The sequence below is a fragment of the Bison bison genome, unplaced genomic scaffold (genome assembly GCF_000754665.1).
Source record: "Bison bison bison isolate TAMUID 2011002044 unplaced genomic scaffold, Bison_UMD1.0 scf7180017862979, whole genome shotgun sequence".
NCBI classification, from domain to species: Eukaryota; Metazoa; Chordata; class Mammalia; order Artiodactyla; family Bovidae; genus Bison; species Bison bison.
In genome coordinates this window covers 868540-889808 of record NW_011493551.1, presented here as the reverse complement: position 1 = coordinate 889808, position 21269 = coordinate 868540, and the positions used below count along the sequence as shown (strand labels likewise).

Sequence of the window (21269 nt, the reverse complement as noted above, 5' to 3'; positions counted from 1 at the left end):
GTGATGTATGTCGGAGAGTGTTTTGCCTATGTTCTCCTCTAGGAGTTTTATAGTTTCTGGTCTTACGTTGAGATCTTTAATCCATTTTGAGTTTATTTTTGTGTATGGTGTTAGAAAGTGGTCCAGTTTCATTCTTTTACAAGTGGTTGACCAGATTTCCCAGCACCACTTGTTAAAGAGATTGTCTTTAATCCATTGTATATTCTTGCCTCCTTTGTCGAAGATAAGGTGTCCATATGTGCGTGGATTTATCTCTGGGCTTTCTATTTTATTCCATTGATCAATATTTCTGTCTTTGTGCCAGTACCATACTGTCTTGATGACTGTGGCTTTGTAGTAGAGCCTGAAGTCAGGTAGGTTGATTCCTCCAGTTCCATTCTTCTTTCTCAAGATCGCTTTGGCTATTCGAGGTTTTTTGTATTTCCATACAAATTGTGAAATTATTTGTTCTAGCTCTGTGAAGAATACTGTTGGTAGCTTGATAGGGATTGCGTTGAATCTATAAATTGCTTTGGGTAGTATACTCATTTTCACTATATTGATTCTTCCAATCCATGAACATGGTATATTTCTCCATCTATTAGTGTCCTCTTTGATTTCTTTCACCAGTGTTTTATAGTTTTCTATATATAGGTCTTTAGTTTCTTTAGGTAGATATATTCCTAAGTATTTTATTCTTTCCGTTGCAATGGTGAATGGAATTGTTTCCTTAATTTCTCTTTCTGTTTTCTCATTATTAGTGTATAGGAATGCAAGGGATTTCTGTGTGTTGATTTTATATCCTGCAACTTTACTGTAGTCATTGATTATTTCTAGTAATTTTCTGGTGGATTCTTTAGGGTTTTCTATGTAGAGGATCATGTCATCTGCAAATAGTGAGAGTTTTACTTCTTCTTTTCCAATTTGGATTCCTTTTATTTCTTTTTCTGCTCTGATTGCTGTGGCCAAAACTTCCAAAACTATGTTGAATAGTAATGGTGAAAGTGGGCACCCTTGTCTTGTTCCTGATTTTAGAGGAAATGCTTTCAATTTTTCACCATTGAGGATAATGTTTGCTGTGGGTTTGTCATATATAGCTTTTATTATGTTGAGGTATGTTCCTTCTATTCCTGCTTTCTGGAGAGTTTTTATCATAAATGGATGTTGAATTTTGTCAAAGGCTTTCTCTGCATCTATTGAGATAATCATATGGTTTTTATTTTTCAATTTGTTAATGTGGTGTATTACATTGATTGATTTGCGGATATTGAAGAATCCTTGCATCCCTGGGATAAAGCCCACTTGATCCTTTGACTTTAATACTACTTCACCAGGGCAGGAAAGGGGAACTGGATTTACTAAAGATATTTCTCATGAGACAGATCTGCTGTTTGTTTATTCAAATAAGAACTTGGCATACTTATTCATTCCATCAGACAATCCTTGGAAGCTGTACTGGTCTCATCCACTTATTAACTGTGACCTTGGAGAAATTACTTAACCGCTTGGAGTCTCGGTTACCACATCTTCTAAAGAGGGACAGTAAGAGCATCTACTTCCCTGGGGTCATGTGAAGATTTTAAAATAAAGGCACATATTGCTCAACTAAGGTCAGATATTACTCTTCTAACATGGTTTATCATCCTCCTCCTTTCAGCAGGCAGGAGCCAGGTCTCCATGTTCACAGGTGTGCATGCGCACATACGCAAGCATACACACAGAGTCCATTTCAGTCTCTGCTGTCTTCAAGTCTTTGCTTCAGGCACCCCAGCAACAGCAGAGAGCAAGGCTCTACTGTGTTTCCCCATGTTGCTCGGCTGAGCCGGATTTTCTGGGACAAGGAGAGGACTTCTCCAACCCCCTCCCTCCTACCCAAATGCCCTGCAGGGCTCACATAGACAAGAATGGAGGAGTGGGACTGGGTTTAGAGAGTCTTTACTTTGAATATTTATGAGCTGAGAAATAGAGGCTCTGTAGAGACAGGGACAGATGCTTCCCCCTCGTGAGTGTAAGGGAGGAAACATTTGGGGGACTCTAGGTCTCAGAAAATTTCAGGGGTGATTTGAGGAGGCTCAGTCTATCATGTCCTGATCTAAGTCAGTGGCTCCCAATATGTGATGCCCCCCTCAGCAAAATGTTGCTGAGTCAGCAGCCTCAGACCTACTGACTCAGAAAATGTGAGGGTACAGCCAAGCACATTGCTTTTTAACAAGCCCTCTAGAGGATTATGATGGTTGGAGAACCACTAGATTAGAGAATATGCTCAGACACAGTGAATTTGCCCAGAGTAGACCATGGCAGAAGATGAAATACTGGAGAAAGTAAAGTCTAAAACCCAGCATCATCTTGCAGAGGTCACCAACTATTGCAGACAGGGCAGGTAACCAAATCCCGACTGCTGTCCTCAATTACTGTCTGCCCCAAAACACTGCCCTGCGCCCCTAACCCGGCAACTCCTGTGGATCAGTTAGACCACCTTCAGGTCCGAAAAGGAGGCCTGGGTTATGTCGACTCAATACGTTTACGGAGTGTTAGTCTAGTTCCCATTAGGGCAAAGGCCCCTTGCAGGGAATTCATAACCTTTAAAACTTGAAGAGGACTTCCCTGTTAACTCCATTTCTCTCACACACACTCAAATTTATGTTGTCAATTGTGATTAACAGAAAAAAAAAAAAAAAAACCAGCATTCACTACAGACAGTGGTTTATTCTGGTATGTGTGTGACAAGGCAGAGGATCAAGGGCCACTGGCCCACAGGGAAGAAATCAGTAAAGATGAAAGTCAAATGCAACTATGAGTTTTCTGTTTAATTACTCAACTTGACAAAAGGTTTAGTTTCCACTCTCAGTCAGAGTGGCTTTTTAAAATACAATTTTGATTACGGCAGCCCTTGCCCTGGTGATGCTGAATAAAGAATAAATGCCAAAATCCTGACCAGGACCTCAGCTCATCTCCGCTCACCCCCTGGTAGCAGCCAAGCTGACCTTTCAGCTCTGTGACAGACACTTGGCCCTGCAGGTCTTCATCTGCCTGCAACGCAGGAGACCTGAGTTCAATCCCTGGGTCAGAAAGATCCCCTGGAGAAGGTCATGGCAACCCACTCCAGTATCCTTGCCTGGAGAATCCCATGGACAGAGGAGCCTGGCAGACTACAGTCCATAGGGTTGCAAAGAGTCGGACATGACTAAGTGACTAACACACAAACAGCAGGTCTTCAAGCCTGCTGTTTCCACTTTGTGCTGGGACTATTCTCTTCACTAATCTTCATCTAGACCAGCTCCTGCTGCTCACCCCTCTCCACTGTGCTGCTGGTCATCACTTTTTTCCCCAGGAAGCCCCTGAAGCTCCCCTTCCCCTCAGGTTTCCTGCTGTGTGCTCCCAAAAGCACATTCATTTCTTCTTAGTGGTATTTATCTCTCTCTACTCCAAGTGCTTGTTTCCTTCTGTTTCCCCTTCTAGAACACAAGCTCCAAGAATATGGTTGCTGTTCAGTTGCTCAGTTGTGTCCAACTCTTTGCACCCCCATGGACTGCAGCATGCCAGGCTTTCCTGTCCTTCACCATCTCTCGGAGTTTGCTCAAACTCATGTCCATTGAGTTGATGATGCCATCCAACCATCTCTGTTGCCCCCTTCTCCTCTAGCTCTCAATCTTTCCCAGCATCAAACTCTTTTTCCTTGTGGTACCTATACCTAACACAGTGCTGACCCACTGCAGCACTCAATAAATGTTACCTGAATTAATAAGAGAATGATTAAAAGAAACAAAAATTCTCATCTCTGAATATACTGTTCTCCCCCTAGGAGGCTGCAACCAAATGCTTTGGTCACAACTTTGGGATGGGCAAGCAAGGCATTGTGTGGGTGCTGTAAATGTGGCCTGCTCAACAGAGATAAGCACATTTCCCCTTAACTTAAAATGACTTTACAGACGTACAAATGCTTGCATCTGCAAGGAAAATGTTTAGAAGAATACACAAGAAACTACTAACTGTGGTTATTTCTTAGAGCGTGGGGGGAAAGTGCTAAAGAGGGAAGAAACTCTTCATTTTATATACTTGGGTACTGTTTGATTTCTTTTCCCCCACAACCACCATTCCTTCTTTTTGATATTGTGAACTATGCCAAACATACAGATAAAGCACTGAGAATAAAGTAATGAACATCCACCCAACATACATACCACCTAGCCATATGTAACCTTTGTATTCCTCCGTATTTGTTTTAGATTGTCCCAAAAGATGTAGGAACTTGCTGGTGATCCAGTGGCTAAAACTCTGCCCTCCCAATACAAGGAGCCTGGGATCAATCCCTGGCCAGGGAACTAGATCCCATATGCACAGCCAAATAAATAAATGTAAAGATGTAAAACATTTTTTTTTTTGAAAAAGATGTAAAACATTACAGATAGACTTAAAGTACTCTATATACTGCTCCCTGATCTCATTCCCCTCTTTTCTCTCTCCAAAGGTAACCTTTACCCTAAATTTGATGTTTATCATTCTCATGCAAGCTTTTATACTATCACTATGTATCTATGGGCTTCCCTGATAGTTCAGATGGTATTCTTTCTGCCTGCCAAGCAGAAAACACTAGCACAATACCTGGGTTGGAAAGACCACCTGGAATAGGAAATGGTAACCCACTCCAGCATTCTTGCCAGGAGAAATCCATGGACAGAGAAGCCTGCAGGGCTACAGTCCATTGGGTCACAAAGAGTTGGACATGACTGAGCAACTAGCAATTTCACTTATATATCTGTATATATAAACACATATTTTTCAAACTTCATATATATGTGTCATTTCACATCTTCTTTACTTTGCTCAACATTATATTTTTTATATTCACTCACGTTGATACAACAGCTCTAGGTCAGTGGTCCTCAACTGTGGCTACATGTGGGAGTCACTTGGGGAGCTTTAAGTAACACCAATGTGTGGGCTCTTCACTCAAGAGATTCTGATGTCATGGATGTACAGTCAAGTTGAGAGCTACAGTAAATTAGTTTCATATATTCTTTTTTTACTACTGTATAGAAGATTTTGGGTTTCTCTGGTGACTTAGTAAAGAATCTGCTTGCAATGCAGGAGACCTGGGTTTGATCCCTGGGTCAGGAAGAGCCCCTGGAGAAGGGAATGGCAACCCACTCTAGTATTCTTGTCTGGAGAATTCCATGGACAGAGGAACCTGGTGGGCTATAATGTATGGGGTCGCAAAGAGTCGGACATGACAGAGTGACGTACACATACATACATATAAGATTTCATAGTGTGGGTTCTTGACAACTTATGTGCCCATTTTCTGGTTTATAAATTGTCTCCTTTTTTTTTTTTTTTCTATTTCAAGCAATTCAGTAATGACTATTGTTGTGCTCATCTCTCTGTGCTAGGGTACATACTTAGAAGTAGAATTGGTGGATCAAAGGTTGAGGTTTTTCAACTTTACCAGCCTTACCATATTGATTTTCAAAGAGTTTATAGCAATTTACACTCCCACTGTTTCTCAGCCTGTTTGCCAACATTTGATGTGATCACACTTAAAAAAATGTTTCCCAATCTTATACATGTGAAATCATGTTTTGTTTTAAATTATATTTCCCTCAGTACAAGTGAGATTGAGCTCTGGAGTTTCTGCTTCTATGAATTGTCTTCTTCCTATTTTTCCAATGTTCTTTTCCTTATCCCCCCTCTCTTTCTTCCTCTGGGTCATAGCTCCCAGTTTTTGAATCTTGCAATTGCCTGCACATTGACATACCATGGCTGTCAATCCAGAAATGGCTGTTGAAATGAAATTTGGGTGTCTTCCCAAAGTGATACTGAGCACACCACAGATTCCCTGGCCAAGTCATCTGGTGGTTAGATTGGTTCCTGATGCTCTGATCTGTACTTTGGTCTCTTACCTCCTGAGCTCCAGGTAATGGGTTTACAGCTTACCTTTCTCATCTTCTCTCAAGAGGAGCAAAGTAGGGAAGCTCCATCACAGTACTGGCTTCAAAAAGTGAGACTGGCTCTGGTTTCCTGGATTTCATGACTCATTTTTAGACTTTGCTCCCATCCTCTTCGGGCCCTGCTCACCGATGGTGTTTCTGTCCTATTTCTATTCCACGAGATACACATCATGGTTCAGAGCCCAGATAAGCCTTTTGTTTTTCAATTTGTATACTTTATTATTGTCATGGATGTGTAGTAGAAGTGCAAGGTCAAAGTGAGAACTTATTACACCATCTGGACATTATATTTTCTGTTTCATGATGAACACTTTAAAATTTTTCCTCTAAAACCTAAATTCACAATTAAGATGATGCCTTCTTCTCAATTCTTCTTTTGCAAGTAGAGGAAAAGGACCAGAGTAGCCCAAAGTCAGGCTGGATGGCAGAGAAAACTGGGTTTTATTGATATTGATAAACCATTCAATAAGCAATCAGCTATATTAATGTAACAATTGCTGGCACAACTCTAAGGTCGGAACCAATGGTAACTTTCATAGAGACACACCTGGAAAAGTGTGATTTACCTGAATGCTTTGTGTTTTTGTTCCTTGATAATTTTTTGGAAGCAATTGTTTCCAGAAACTTTCCTTTGAATAGTCAAAATACACAGCCATTGGTGAATTATTCTGCTGAAGATTAAACCAGACCTATTAAAACATCAACAAAGAATCAACACAGGCCCATGGGAGTACGAAGCCCATAGTGGGTTACGGTCTTACTACCCAGTGAAGTGGCAGAAGCCAAGGACAGCTCTGAGGCAGGAGGCACAGACAATTCCAGGGGCATGTGAACACGAGACTGCTCACTGGTTCTCAGCCTTGGAGGCGCTACAGAATCACCTCAAGGAGCTTTGGGGATAGAGGATTTCCCTGGCCCCATATCCCAGGGATTCTAATTGAACATCTATGGTTTCTTCAGCGTTTCCACATGATTCTAATGTATAGTCAGGGTGGAGAGCCACAAGTTGGACTCCTGAGGAGAGAACTCAAGATCTTCCCTCCTCACCCAACACACTTACGTTTTCACCATCAAACAAACAATCTACACCTTGTAACGGACAAAATGGGTCGAACTGCTTATGACACCGTCCAGTTAATGGATTCCAAAGCAAATATTCATCAGTTTCCTGAGTTAATACATACGCCACGTGCCCCTGTCCGAAGAAAGAGTTAAAATTATTTTTGGTGGATGATTGATTTAACTAATTTTTGTATTGGAAATTGTAGTGTAAGCATATGCTATCTCTGACTTTTTACAGATAATATTATCAGTCACCTTATAGATTCTTTATTCTGTATGATTTATGTATTTATTGGCCATGCTGCACGGCTTGTGGGCTCTCCATTCCCTGACCAGGGATTGAACTCGGGCCACAGCAGCGAAAGCCCAGAATCATAACCACTATGTCATCAGGAAACTCCCTGGTATCTCTGATCTTTTAAAAGCCTTTTTTAGAATATTAAAAAAAAAATAGAATATTTACAATTTTTTTGAAAAGGGAAAAACCAAAGCAATAGAAATCCGCAGGCCCAAGCTATCATGAGGGTTCAAATGAGAGAACTTATGAGCCAGTGTTGCCACCCTCATAGCAACAAAATATGTTGTTCTGATGAAATCAGTGTATGAAGAACATTCCAATAGCTAGTGCTAATGCGTAGGGGTACTTTTGTATAACTCACACAAAGGTGGTATATGGATTAGCCCTGCTGGCAATGGCACCCCACTCCAGTACTTTTGCCTAGAAAATCCCATGGATGGAGGAGCCTGGTAGGCTGCAGTTCATGGGGTCGCTAGAGTCGGACAAGACTGAGCGACTTCACTTTCACTTTTCACTTTCATGCATTGGAGAAGGAAATGGCAACCCACTCCAGTGTTCTTGCCTGGAGAATCCCAGGGAGAGGAAGCCTGGTTGGCTGCCGTCTATGGGGTCGCACAGAGTCGGACACGACTGAAGCGACGCAGCAGCAGCAGCAGCAAGCAGAATATACTTAGAGATCAAGGGTGAACACCATGGAGAGTTATGGTGTTAGTCCAAGGCTCTGAAAAGCTAGGTAAAGTTAAAAAGCCATCAAATTAATTTTGAGAACAAGATCTAGAATTAGAGGCCAGAGAGAAATTAAACAGAAAATCATTTGAGGAATAAAAGTAGTCACTATGTTACAATTTTGCTCTGCACATACTTTTGAAGTGTAAACCTTTCTTATTTAGCAAAAAATAAAAATCTCGGGTAATGATAATAACTGCTTAACATTTATCATTTATGTACCCCAGGTTCGTACTCAGTGCTCATGCTAATTCTACTTAATTTCTCACTTTAATTAATTCCAAATTCTGTGAGGTAGGTATGATTATCATGCCCACCTTTCACATGAAGAATAAGAGGTTAACAACATGTCTAGGGTAACAGTAAATAGCATTATTCCTTTGAGCGGGGGCTTCCCTTGTGGCTCAGCTGGTAAAGAATCCGCCTGCAATGTGGGAGACCTGGGTTCAATCTCTGGGTTGGGAAGATCCCCTGGAGGAGGGAAAGGCTACCCACTCCAGTATTCTGGCCTGGAGAATTCCATGGAATGTATAGTCCATGGGGTTGCAAAGAGTCGGACACAACTGAGCGACTTTCACTTTCACTTTGACAGGGCAGATAAATGAGGCTCAGAGAAATAAATAATGCTGAGATCATACAGTTAGTAAATATTATTAGTGAAGTGAAAGTTGCTCAGTCGTGTCTGACTCTTTGTGACCCCACGGACTGTAGCCCACTAGGCTCCTCTGTCCATGGGATTTCCCAAGCAAAGAGGCTTCACCTCAACCACACAGCCAAGGTGAAACGTATAGGTAAGTGCTGCCACCCAGTGTGGACTCACAGGTACAAATACAAGTGTTTGTTAAAATATTGTTCACTGTTTACTGCCATCTAGTGGTGCTCAAAGCTACAGCGGAGCGATCACATGGGAATTAGCCACAGGTTTTGGACAGGGTAAAGCATCTGTCTACAATGCGGAAGACCCGGGTTCGATCCCTGGGTTGGGAAGATCCCCTGGAGAAGGAAATGGCAATCCACTCCAGTACTATTGCCTGGAAAATCCCATGGACAGAGGAACCTGGTAGGCTACAGTCCATGGGATCGCAAAGAGTCGGACACGACTGAGCGACTTCACTTCACTTTGGACAGGGAGGCCTGGCGTGCAATTCATGGGGTCGCAAAGAGTCGGACACGACTGAGCGACTGAACTGAACTTTCAGCTAACAAACAGGACACAGAAATAATAAGTTTTGGAAAGGAAATACAGAGAAATAAATGATCGTGACAAAAAAAATCTGGAAGTTTTAAATGCTTATCAATATGTTCATATTATTGAATAGAAATAGAGTCCTAATAAGGCAGCTTTCTGGAGGTTTGAATACAGGAGTATATAATTAAGTTGTACAAATTAGTGAATTTCTGGCCCATTTCTTGCACAATTAAAATTTGAGCAGTGAAAAATAGGAGAGGTACATCTTAATTATCTTAGAATATAATTCTAGGAACATATAAAGATGATGATGGTGAAGATGGTTAACAACCACTACATAACTATTACTACAATAACTATTACTACATCACCTACCACCATCACTTATTGAGCATTTTCCATAAACCAGGTGCTGCTCTCAGTGTCATATATTTACTACATAATTTAGTATTTCTAGTAACCCCATGTTGTTCAGTCGCTAAGTCATGTCCAACTCTTTGCGACCGCATGAACTACATACAGCATGCCAGGTTCCTCTCTCCTCCACTATCTTCCAGGGTTTGCTCAAACTCGTGTCCATTGTATCAGTGACGCCACCCAACCATCTCATTCTCTGCCACCGTCTTCTCCTTTTGCTCTCAATCTTTCCCAGCATCAGGGTCTTTTCCATGAGTCAGCTCTTCACATCAGGTTGCCAAAGTATGGGAGCTTCAGCTTCCGCATCATTCCTTCCAGTTAATATTCAGGGTTGATTTCTTTTAGGATTGACTAGTTTGATCTCCTTGTAGTCCAAGGGACTCTCAAGAGTCTTCTCCAGCACCACAATTCAAAAGCAAGACTTCTTCAGCGCTCAGTATTCTTTATGGTCCAACTCTCACATCTGTACATGACTACTGGAAAAACCATAGCTTTGACTATACAGACCTTTGTTGGCAAAGCAATATCTCTGCTTTTTAATACACTGTCTAGGTCTGTCATAGCTTTCCTTCCAAGAAGGAGCAAGCGTCTTTTAATTTCATGGTTGCAGTCACTGTCCACAATGATTTTGGAGCCCAAGGAAGAAAATCTGTCACTGCTTCCACTTTTTCCCCGTCTATTCTCCATGAAGTATTGGGTCTGGATGCCATGATCTTAGTTTTTTAACATGGAGTTTCAGGTCAGCTTTTTCACTCTTCTCTTTCACCATCATCAAGAGGCTCTTTAGTTCCTCTTCACTTTCTGCCATTAGAGTGGCATTATCTGGATATCTGAGGTTGTTGATATTTCTCCCAGTAATCTTGAATCCAGCCTGTGATTCATCCAGTCTGGCATTTTGCATGATGTACTCAGGCACAGAAGTTAAATAAGCAGGGGGACAATATACAGCCATGTCATATTTCTTTCCCAGTTTTGTACCAGTCAATCGTTCCATGTCCAGTTCTAATGCTGCTTCTTGACCCACATACAGGTTTCTCAGGAAACAAGTAAAATGGTCTGGTATTCCCATCTCTAAGAGTTTTCTGCATTTGGTTGTGATCCACACAGACAAAGGCTTTAGCATTGTCAATGAAGCAAAGTAGATGTTTTCCTGGAACTCCCTTGCTTTCTCCATGATCCAACAAATGTTGGCAGTTTGATCTCTGGTTCCTCTGCCTCTTTGAAACCCAGCTTGTACATTTGGAAGTTCTCAGTTCACACAATGCTGAAGCATAGCTTGAAGGATTTTGAGCATAACCTTGCTAGCATGTGAAATGAGCACAATTTTACAGTAGTTTGAACATTCTTTGGCATTGTCCCTCTTTGGGATTGGAATGAAAACAGACCTTTTCCAGTCCTGTGGTCATTGCTGAGTTTTCCAAATTTGCTGCCATGAAGTAGCACTATTATTTGTACTACTTTACAAAGAAGAAAAACAAAAGGAAGTCATTCTTTACATTGTGGAAGTTTTGATGATACAACATTATTCTCCTAAGTAAATATTTGTTTGCCTATGAAATTTCCTAATTAATTTGTTAAAAAATGGAAACTTGGAGTTGAAGTCTTTAAAACTTGCAACTGAAAGCTAATTAGTTTTGTTTACACTATTTAAATATTAAGTCCAACACTTACTTCCAACACTGAGGTTCCTAGAAGGACCAAAGCTTTCTTCCCAAAATATAGGAAGAAATTACAGAGAAGTATGGCATGCTCCTCCTTGTTTCCAATAGCTAAACTGATGCAGCGCTAAGGTGAGACAAAAGCAACAAGGACGGGAAAAAAAAAAAAAAAAAAGGGAGGGGAGGAGAGAGAGTTGAGTAGTGCAAACATCCAACAGATTCAGGGCCCCTCCACGCCCTTACACACACATTTTTGCCAGGTCACTAAGATGACTGCAAAGTCTAAAACTCTGACACACTTTTCCTGTTAAAACTTTAGGGCATTAGAAAGAGAGAACATTGACCTGGAACATATGGGTCACCTTTATTATGGGACAATTAATGTGGATACCGTGTGATTCAATAATTTTATCATCCAAAATGAGGCAGGCTTTTTTTGGGGGGACAAATACCCTGGGAAAACAGGGATGAGCACCAAAGAATAAATGCTTTTAAACTGTGATGTGGGAGAAGACTCTTGAGAGTCCCTTGGACAGTAAGGAGATCAAACCAGTCAATCCTAAAGGAAATCAATCCTGAATATTCATTGGAAGGACTGATTCTGAAGCTGAAGCTCCAATATTTTGGCCACCTGATGTGAAGAGCTGACTCACTGGAAGAGACCCTGATGCTGGGAAAGATTGAAGTCAGGAGAAGGGGACAAAAGAGGATGAGATGGTGGGATGGCATCACTGACTCAATGGACATGAGTTTAAGCAAACTCCAGGAGATGGTGATGGACAGGGAAGCCTGGTGTGCTGCAGTCTGTGGGGTCACAAAAAGTTGAACATGACTCAGTGACTGAATAACAAAATTGGCTAATATTTTAAGGAACTTCATCTGATAGGAAATCACACCTGTTTTTGGAGAAAAGTATCCTTTGGTCAATGGAGTCACTCTCTGCCCTGTTCCAATACAATGCTCTCAACTTAGAAGAGATCTGAGTTGGAGCCAAATCAAGAAAATGATGGAAACTTCCTTAACTGAAAGACCTGAACAGCAGGGGTAGGTGTAATCAAATGCAGAGTGCCTAGTAAACCAGTTGTAGCAGAAGAGAAGAAGCACAGAAGAGGTGGCAGACCAGTGGCCTATGATTTAGCTCCAGTCTATAGATGTGTTTTGCTTGGCCCCAAAATGCTTTTAAAAATTGGAAGATCACACATACAACTCTGAATTTCTAGATTCTCTTGAAGAATCAAAGGATCTAACAAAATATATGGGCCCAAATGTTCATACGGCAATAATGTGTTGCTGCTGAGTAGCAGCTGTAACATGCAGACTCGGCTGCACCATTTAGACTGGACACGTGCTTCCAATTCATTAGTCCCAGAGAAAGGGCTGTGGTGGCCAGGGAGCTTGGGGAGGGGGAGCTCAGGAGCTCTCAGAGTGACTATTTACCAGTCAGTCTGGAAGCATTTCAATGGTTTTTTTTTTTTTTTTTTCAGTTGAATTTTGTAATTTCCCCAGTTTATTTGAGAACAATTTTTTCTGACATATATTCATATGAATTTTAGATTAGTTATTTCAAAGTGTGCACAAATTATGTATATTTCCCTATAACCAGGCACTGACAAAACAATACTTAATATATTGATATTTAAGCATTCCAACATAAAAGGACTTTTTCCAACTTAATACTTTTCCCACACAAGGTGATCTGTAATTGACATTCAGGCAATTGTACGCATGTAGAAGCAGACACAGTCCCCAGCTGACCATAATACAAACCAGCACACACGTCCTTCTCCTGGATATAACTACATTTCCAGAGGCAAAGGGGTTCCAATGGGAACACATAAGGTGACTTCCTTATGAAACGAACCACAAAGATACAAACTAAGAAGGAGTGAAGGTGCTGAGGAGGAGTCCCACGACCCTCGCTCCTTCCTGTCCTGAGAGTGCGCGCCTGGCAGCTCACCGCCGTTGGGCACCGGCCCGTGGAGAGGTGGTGCGGCAGGGCCCGTCCACAGCGGGGGGGCAGCGCAGGCCCCCGGGGGCGTCTCACTTCCCTTCACTATGGTCTACTGTGCTGCTCCACTATTTCGACTGTTCCACTGTTTTTGTAACTGGGGCATAGTGGGAGGTTTAGCTAGTCTAAGGAACTCTTACCCCACATAAAGATTTTTTATTTACTCTTTCGCCAAACACAAAGACTGATTTCCATCTACAATTATTTTTTCAGGTAAGAAACAGTGAGTCAACTGAAGAGAGGGCTGCGGCCTTGGCTTGGAACGGTGACACTGTTGACACTGGACACACGGCCTGGGGGGACGAGCCTGGGCCACAGCGGGACGGCCGGTCAGCGCACCTTCTCCAGGAAGGCCCTGCAGCACCGCAGGCACTGCTGGTAGACGGTCTCAAAGTCGGCGTCGTTGCCATAATACGGATCTTCAATGATAAGTTGTTTTTGTGGATCATAGCTCCCGAGCAGTTTGATTTTCGCTCTGCAGTTTTTAACTTGATTACTTTTTCTATTCAAATCTCTCAGATTGCTCTCATCCATACATAGTATATAATCAAAAGTGACAAAGTCTTCTTTGGTAACCTGTCTTGCTTTATGGGCTGTGTTAATGCCATGATTTCTTAGGCAGCTCACAGCTCTTGGGTCTGGTGACCGGCCCACATTCCAGTCAGAAACAGCACCACTGTCAATGATCCAATTATCTGAAATGTTTTGATCAGTTACAAGTTTCCTGAAAACCGCTTCTGCGATGGGCGATCGACAGATGTTACCCAGACACATGAACAGCACCGACTTGGTCACCTGCTCAGCCATCTTCCCCCATTTCAATGGTTTAACAACAGATGTGGCCACATCAGTACACACTGGCTGGATGTGATAGTGAGGGATAGAGGTTAGGAAGAATGGTAACACGGCTCTTCTGAACGATACGTGTGATGAACAGGAGAATTAAGAGCAGAACATGAGTAGTCTTCAATGTCAGGCTAAGGAGGTTCCCCTGACTGCATCTCTTAAGAGAAGGAGGGAATGAATGAGAGTAGGTAACTAACATTGGAAAAGACTCTGAAGCTGGGAAAGATGGAAGGTGAAAAGAGAAGACAGCGGCAGAGGATGAGGTAGTTAGCACGATAGCATCACCAGCTCAAAAGACATGAATCTGAGCAAACTCAGGAGATTGTGAAGGATAGAGAAGCCTGGTTGCTGCAGTCCAGGGGGTTGCAAAGAACCGGACACGACTTAGCGACTAACAACAACAAGGTAACTAACGTACTGTGTTCTAGCTGCCTGTCCTTTCAAAATCCCTGTATGACACAGATGAGGAAAGTGAGGTCTAATGAAGCTGAATAACTTAAGTCACACAGGTATCAGGTGGTTGAAGTAGGATTTGAACCAAGTTTTGTTCAAAGACTGTATGTTGGGTAGAGGAAATAACTCCTGTGACGATTTAATTAGTCATTCACTCAGGGACATCCGAAGTCCAGAGTTCATGGCAATGGGAAGACAGCAGCCAAAAGGAAGCCTGTGCCGGTGGTGACCTGTTGATTATGAGTACTGTGTGGCTTGGAGGGCACTTGGAAGCACTGGTATTTGCCAGAATGGTTATTTTTATAGTTATTTTTAGCTACTTTAGAGGCTATCTTTCAGTGTTCTGCAGGATTGTAACATATTCTGATTAGTTTGAAGAGTCTCAGAGAGTCTAGAGTAAAATTCAAAAACTCTTTGAGTTTTACCAGATTTGAATCACTGGGTCCTGAAACAACCACATGCTTGTGTCTCTTTTATTCTTATTTAGCAGAAGGCAGGGTAACTGACCTATTAAATTAGTCCTGTGCTCTCTAAATCCTTTTCAGCCTCAAATCCAGCCTCTAAACATTCTAGATAAGTGCAAATTTGCCTTTTCATTCAAGGAGATTAAACTTGGGATGTATATGTATAGTGTGTGAGTACAAGGCCAGTGTATAATCAACTAAATATAATTTAAGGTGAAATGGAAAAAGTTAGGCAATCTAATTAGGAGTGCCAGATTTTGGGGGGAGGGATGGGATGCCTAAAGCAATTTAAATTTCAAATAAATAGTTTTTAGTTTAAATATGTCCCAAATATTGCATGGCAACCAGTCTAAATACAATTTTAATCCAAGTGCCAAGGAAGCTCTTCATTCAGATATGGGAAAACTGGGGAAAGCTTCTGGGAAATGATGGTATTTCCCCTAGATTTCAGGGTCTAACCACCTCTATAGTGAATAAGGCATATTTCATATTTCTCTCTGGAGAATGTCATAATATTGTACTCCTGGAATTCCTGCTTAATCTGAATATTATGAGCTACTTAAAGAGTTGAACAAGATTTTTGGTCTTTAAGAATTATTTTATGGGTTGTTACAGAGCTGAATGAAAACAGTGTATTAAATTATCAAATGTCTTCAAATTGCATAAGGAAAGCTACTACATAAGTGCATAATATTTTTGAATATTTCTTTACAAGAAAAGCAAACATTATACATTTAAATTGTAAATTGTAATTGCTTACCTCTGATGTCATCCATATATCAAAACCATCATTTTCATCCAGTGCCTCAGGCATAATAGGAATCAAAGATACAAAGTGAGCAACAAGGTCCTAAAATAATATTAACTAAGATTTATTAAGAACATACTATATGTCCATCACCAAGCACAGTGCTTTACATGCATTGTCACCAAATTTAGTACATCCTACAAGCCTTTGAAATGCACACTATTATTAATTTTATTTTACAAAAGAAGAACAAGCTTAGAGTGCTAAGATAACCTGCCCACACTAACACACACACTAACACACTAACATAATATATGGGTCACATACTAACACAACATATGGGTCTCTGGGAATAAGCCCAAGTTAGCATGACTCCAGACCATGTATATTAATCATTACATTTCACTATAATAAATTAAAAATTTAAATGTGATACATTACATGTATACTTTAAAATACAACTGTTTAAGAAAATTGAAAAAAGGTGTAGAAGAGTAGCAAAAGTTTGATTTTCTTCTAGGTTCAAAATCCATCAGAATTATTTTTATTAATAATATCCAGTTATAAGTTGCTGCAGCAAGAAGATATTGGTGCAGCCTATTTTTACAAACAACAGAACTTCTGTTGTGGACTGCTACCCCTATGGGGCTGGAGATAAGGACTCAGGTTAGAGTTACCACAGAAAGCTCACCAACATTTTCACTGATTTACAGTAGCTACCGTATATGCACTACTATGACCTCCTACACTAATCATGTTTCTGACTTCATGCAATTAATTAAACATGGCTCACAATTCCTGATAAGCAGAAGAGCTAGGATTTACACTACTTTTTTTTTTTAAAGACAAAGACTGCCTTTAAAAGAAATCTGAGAGCATTATTATCTCCTTGGACTTTTGGTATCAGGAAACAGGAAAGAAGAAACCCAAAAGCAGAGTGTAGTAAAATTTGATCTAAATTAGGACTTTGTTTTAGCTTAAAGAATTCAGGTGAGAGCTTCATACTGGAAGAATAATATAAATATTCTAAAAAGAGTCAATTGAGTCAATCAGGCCCGAATAAATAAAAGGTATAAATGATTTCTCATAGGTGTCCTTTAATCAAAGCTTTTTTTTTCCCTTAAAGGGGAGACTAGATTTCTGATTTCACATTTTCCTTTCTCAAAGTGAAAGAAGCTATCTCCTCTTCTGAGTTCATAATGATCACCTGTACATGTCTCTTTTGTCAGCTGGTAAATAACAGATATACATAAAGCCACATAAGGTGAGAAGTGTTATGTTGGCAGTTTACAGAGCAAAAGATAACATAGCCTCTTGACAACAAGAAGCAATCCTTAGAAGGACACAATCTCTTTAGAAATACAACTTTCAATTCTGCCTGAAAATCAAAGGAATTTTTCTGCATCATTTTTCAAAGTCTGACAGAAAGATTATGAAGTTGGTATGGTCACATGAAGTGATGTAGCAACAGTGACCTTCAGTACAAGTGGGCAGAGTGAAGGGCAACAGGAGGAAATGTTTTCTTCCACCACACACTCAGGAGCACACATTGCAACACAGATGCTATCTCTCTCAGGAAACTGTCTCAGCAATTTTAATAAGAAAGTTTTACTCAAAGTTAACATTAAAAAATAAACCAATTAAAATAAATATAAATTTAGAGTGATCAAAATGTTCTAAAATTTACTGTGGTGATGGCTGCACAACTTGGTATATATATTAAAACCCACTGAATTATATACTTTAGAAGGGCAAATTATATGGTATGTGAATATCTCAATAAATTTACTAACATAAATATCACTTACAAGTCTTGCATTAGAATCATGAAGAAACATATCCAGGAGTTGCTGAGGTGGATTCAATGCTTTGATGTATCTTATTACTAAGATCTGTATCCCTTCATCATTAAAAACAGTAGTGGTGATTCTTCGTTTAGGAAATAATGCCTTACAATTTTTTGTAAAAATCCGTGCTCTCTCCAAAATGTCTATTTGATCTGAAAACTAGAATCAAGTTTAAAATATTTCAACTTGCTACCATATTGTTCCCACAGGAAAATATCAAGAACCAACATTCATTTTTGTCATCTTTGAAATTAACACTCCTTTGATAGTATATCTGAAAATAATTCAGTGGAAAGCCTACCTTGTCTAGTTCTGGACTACAGATGGCATATGATATTTGAGGTTCAATAGTAGCAAAAATATTTAAGAAGGTACTTTCTTTTAAATTCTGTCCATTATAATCTTCTTTAGGAGACACATAAGTCTTACTCCAAGTATACCCAAGCAAAACAGGTGGAATATTTACTTGAAATGTTCCACTAATCTGAAAGAGTATATGAACAGAATGGATTCTGCATGATAAAAATAAACATCAGTCAAAGATAGCTCAGTTCAGTCTACTCTATTGCAGGAAATAGGCTTGCATGGGTTCATGCTGATTCGACTAATAGGGACTTGCAAAGAATGATAAAGTTTTCCATGATGATCTGCTCACAAGCAACCTTGACACCCTGGGTCCCTCTGTAATATGTAGTATGTGGAAAAGGCAGAAGTAAGAAAGGGATGAAATGAGGAAGGAAGTTAACATACCAGAGTGTTAGAAACTCTTAGAGAATAAAATTTAAGCTCAGAGAAAAATGCTAAAAGACCATGTTACATTTTGCACTGGGTCTGGAAAGAGAAAAAAAATTGAACAGAAGGAGAGATGACCCAAAGTCCACTGGAGGAGGGACCGTGTGTGTATGTGTGTGTGTGTGAGGAGATAATTTAAAATAATAACTACTACTGATAATAACATAACTAATATTAATAGTTATTGAGCACCTACTATGTATAAGGCATTCTTCCAAGTGCTTGATATAGATCACATTATTCAATGAGGTAGACGCCACTAATCTCCATTTTATAGATAAGGAAATGAGTTCAGAGCATGTGAGGAAGTTGTGACAGGTCACACAACCAATGAGTAGTAGAGCCAGGATTACAATGCAGACGAGTCTACCTTTGAAGCTCACCTTCTTAACTACTTCTCTATCCTAGCATCTGGCCTGAGACTGAGAAGTAACTTTAGGGATTTATAAGAGGAGGCCCTATACCTCCAACAGCTTAAAATCTCCATTGCTCTTTATTCGCAGCACTTGTATTTGTAACGTGCTCCCTCATGACATGCTGTGATTGCATAGAATCATGGAACCCATGGTTACGAAGCAATGTCATTATTCAGAAAATGTACGAATCTGGAATTATGTAACTATTATAAACAAATATGAATGTTGCTTTAAGACCTACAGTTAGCTGACCTTTTCTTCATCAATGAATACAAAAAATATATGAAATAAATTTGTGGGTATCTCTTAGAGACAGCTAAAATCTTCAAATACTCCAACACCTAAGAGGCACTTGCATACAGGATCATTTCAACTGACTTATCAACATGACAATCAAAATCTGACTCAAAGAAAACAGTAAGTGTTTCTATTAGCCAGAGACAAAAATTTAGAATTAGCAAAAAATCAGTTTCTGTTACCTCAGATTGTTGTAGGAGAGCAGAGAAAGGGAAGACAATGGATCCAAGCCAATTCTTTCTTATATATGAATGACCACTACAGCTCTTGAAACAGCGATCCTATTAAAATAAATAAGTTTTCTATTACTATTCTATATCATGTGATGAATAACTTCACACAAACTTGCAGGTAAGTATAATAAATTCTCTTTCATTTTAAAAAGAAACCAAAGAGTAAATAGAGAAGTTTTTTTTCTCACTTTCAAAAATTTCTCTAAAAGATAATTGACTATTTAAAGCAATAATAATGACTTGTTGCAGAGTTTATGACATATATAAAAGCAAAATATATGATAAAATAACATTAACACAAAGCATAGGAGTAGAAATGGAAGTGTAATAATATCCTGTTCTTACACTATATGTGGAGTGGCATAATATTATAGACTGTCATAAGTGCAATAATATATAATAAAACCTAGACAACAATTAAGAAATAAAAAAAGTACTAATAAGCCAATAGTGAAAATAAAGTAGAATAATAAAAGTATTAACCCAAAAAAGGGAAGAAAAAAAGATCAAAAAACAGACGGGACAAGCAGAAAACAAACAGGAAGATGGAACCTAGCCAAGTCAGTAATTACACAAAGCGTAAATACCCATTTATTAAAAGATAGAGGTTGTTAACTGAATAAAAAAGGAAGACCCAATTATGGACGTGAGTCTGAGTGAACTCTGGGAGATGGTGATGGACAGGGAGGCCTGGCATGCTGCGATTCATGGGGTCGCAAAGAGTCGGACACAACTGTGCAACTGAACTGAACTGAAAGTAAACTCATTTTACATATGAAGACACAGGTTAAAAGAAAAAATAAGAAGAAAAGAAAGAAAACAAACACCAATGAAAAGAAAGCTGAAATGACTATATTTATAACATACAAAGTAGATTTAAGAAATGTAACCAGGGATAAAGAGGAATATTTCATAATAATAGGGCCATCAATTCATGAAGAAGGAATATAATCTTAACAGTGTGTGTGTGTGTGTGTGTGCTAAATTGCTTCAGTCGTGTCTGACTCTGTGTGACCCAATGGACTGTAGCCCTCCAGGCTCCTGTGTCCATGAGAATTCTCCAGGCAAGAATAGTGCAGTGGGTTGCTATGCCCTCCTCCAGGGGGTCTTCCCTACCAAGCGATGGAACTTGAGTCTGTTACGTCTCCTGCATTAGCAGGCAGGTTCTTTACAACCCTAGCGCCACCTGGGAAGCCTTGTAACTCTAATAAAGAGTTATAAAATCAGAGCTAAAAAACATGACACCAAGAGCAATTCATGAAAAAATGCTCAACGTCATTGTGTGTTGTTAGTTGCTCAGTCGTGTCTGTTTGCGACTCGCCAGGCTCCTCTGTGTATGGAATTTTCCAGGCAAGAACACTAGAATGGATTCCCATTCCCTTCTTCAGGGGATCTCCCCAACCCAGGGATCAAACCCAGGTCTCCTGCATTGCAGGCAGATTCTTTACCATCTGAACCACCAGGGAAGCCATTCAACATCATTAGTTATTCAGTTCAGTTCAGTTCAGTCACTCAGTCGTGTCTGACTCTTTGAGACCCCGTGAATAGCAGCAGCAGCCTCCCTGTCCATTACCAACTCCCGGAGTTCACTCAGACTCAGACTCCATCGAGTCAGTGATGCCATCCTGCCATCTCATCCTCTGTCGTCCCCTTCTCCTCCTGCCCCCAATCCCTCCCAGCATCAGTCTTTTCCAATGAGTCAACTCTTCCCATGAGGTGGCCAAAGTACTGGAGTTTCAGCTTTAGCATCATTCCTTCCAATGAACACCCAGGACTGATCTCCTCTAGAATGGACTGGTTGGACCTCCTTGCAGTCCAAGGGACTCTCAAGAGTCTTCTCCAACATCACAGTTCAAAAGCATCAATTCTTTGGCGCTCAGCCTTCTTC

At 40.2% G+C, this 21269-nt stretch overlaps 3 protein-coding genes across 6 annotated transcripts in view; all 3 read right to left on the bottom strand.

Moving 5' to 3' along the window:
- The window catches only part of CC2D2B (coiled-coil and C2 domain containing 2B), a 26572-nt gene extending 19502 nt beyond the window's left edge, over positions 1–7070 (bottom strand). Inside the window, exon 1 of the mRNA XM_010833108.1 lies at positions 6494–7070. Coding sequence (XP_010831410.1) covers positions 6494–6583 — 90 coding nt within the window. The 5' untranslated portion in view covers positions 6584–7070. The remainder of the gene's footprint in view (positions 1–6493) is intronic.
- Positions 7071–12764: 5694 nt separating this feature from the next.
- On the bottom strand, positions 12765–18107 carry LOC104983540 (low molecular weight phosphotyrosine protein phosphatase-like). 2 transcript variants are annotated; one of them, XM_010833005.1, is made up of 4 exons: positions 17945–18107; positions 17605–17802; positions 15809–15898; positions 12765–14146 (listed from the first exon to the last, which is right to left on the bottom strand). In XM_010833005.1, exons 2-4 carry the CDS (start codon positions 17632–17634, stop codon positions 13616–13618), a joined length of 651 nt encoding a protein of 216 aa, XP_010831307.1. In that variant the 5' UTR covers positions 17635–17802; positions 17945–18107; the 3' UTR covers positions 12765–13615. The 2 variants fall into 2 exon arrangements, with proteins under 2 accessions (XP_010831307.1, XP_010831308.1); XM_010833006.1 differs by having other exon boundaries at positions 15809–15853.
- Positions 18103–21269, bottom strand: part of LOC104983541 (chromosome unknown open reading frame, human C10orf131) — an 84374-nt gene continuing 81207 nt past the window's right edge. For all 3 annotated transcript variants that reach the window (XM_010833015.1, XM_010833012.1, XM_010833013.1), the window contains 2 exons: positions 19331–19429; positions 18103–18127 (listed from right to left, as the gene is read on the bottom strand). The gene's annotated coding sequence lies outside the window, so the exon portion shown is untranslated. The remainder of the gene's footprint in view (positions 18128–19330; positions 19430–21269) is intronic.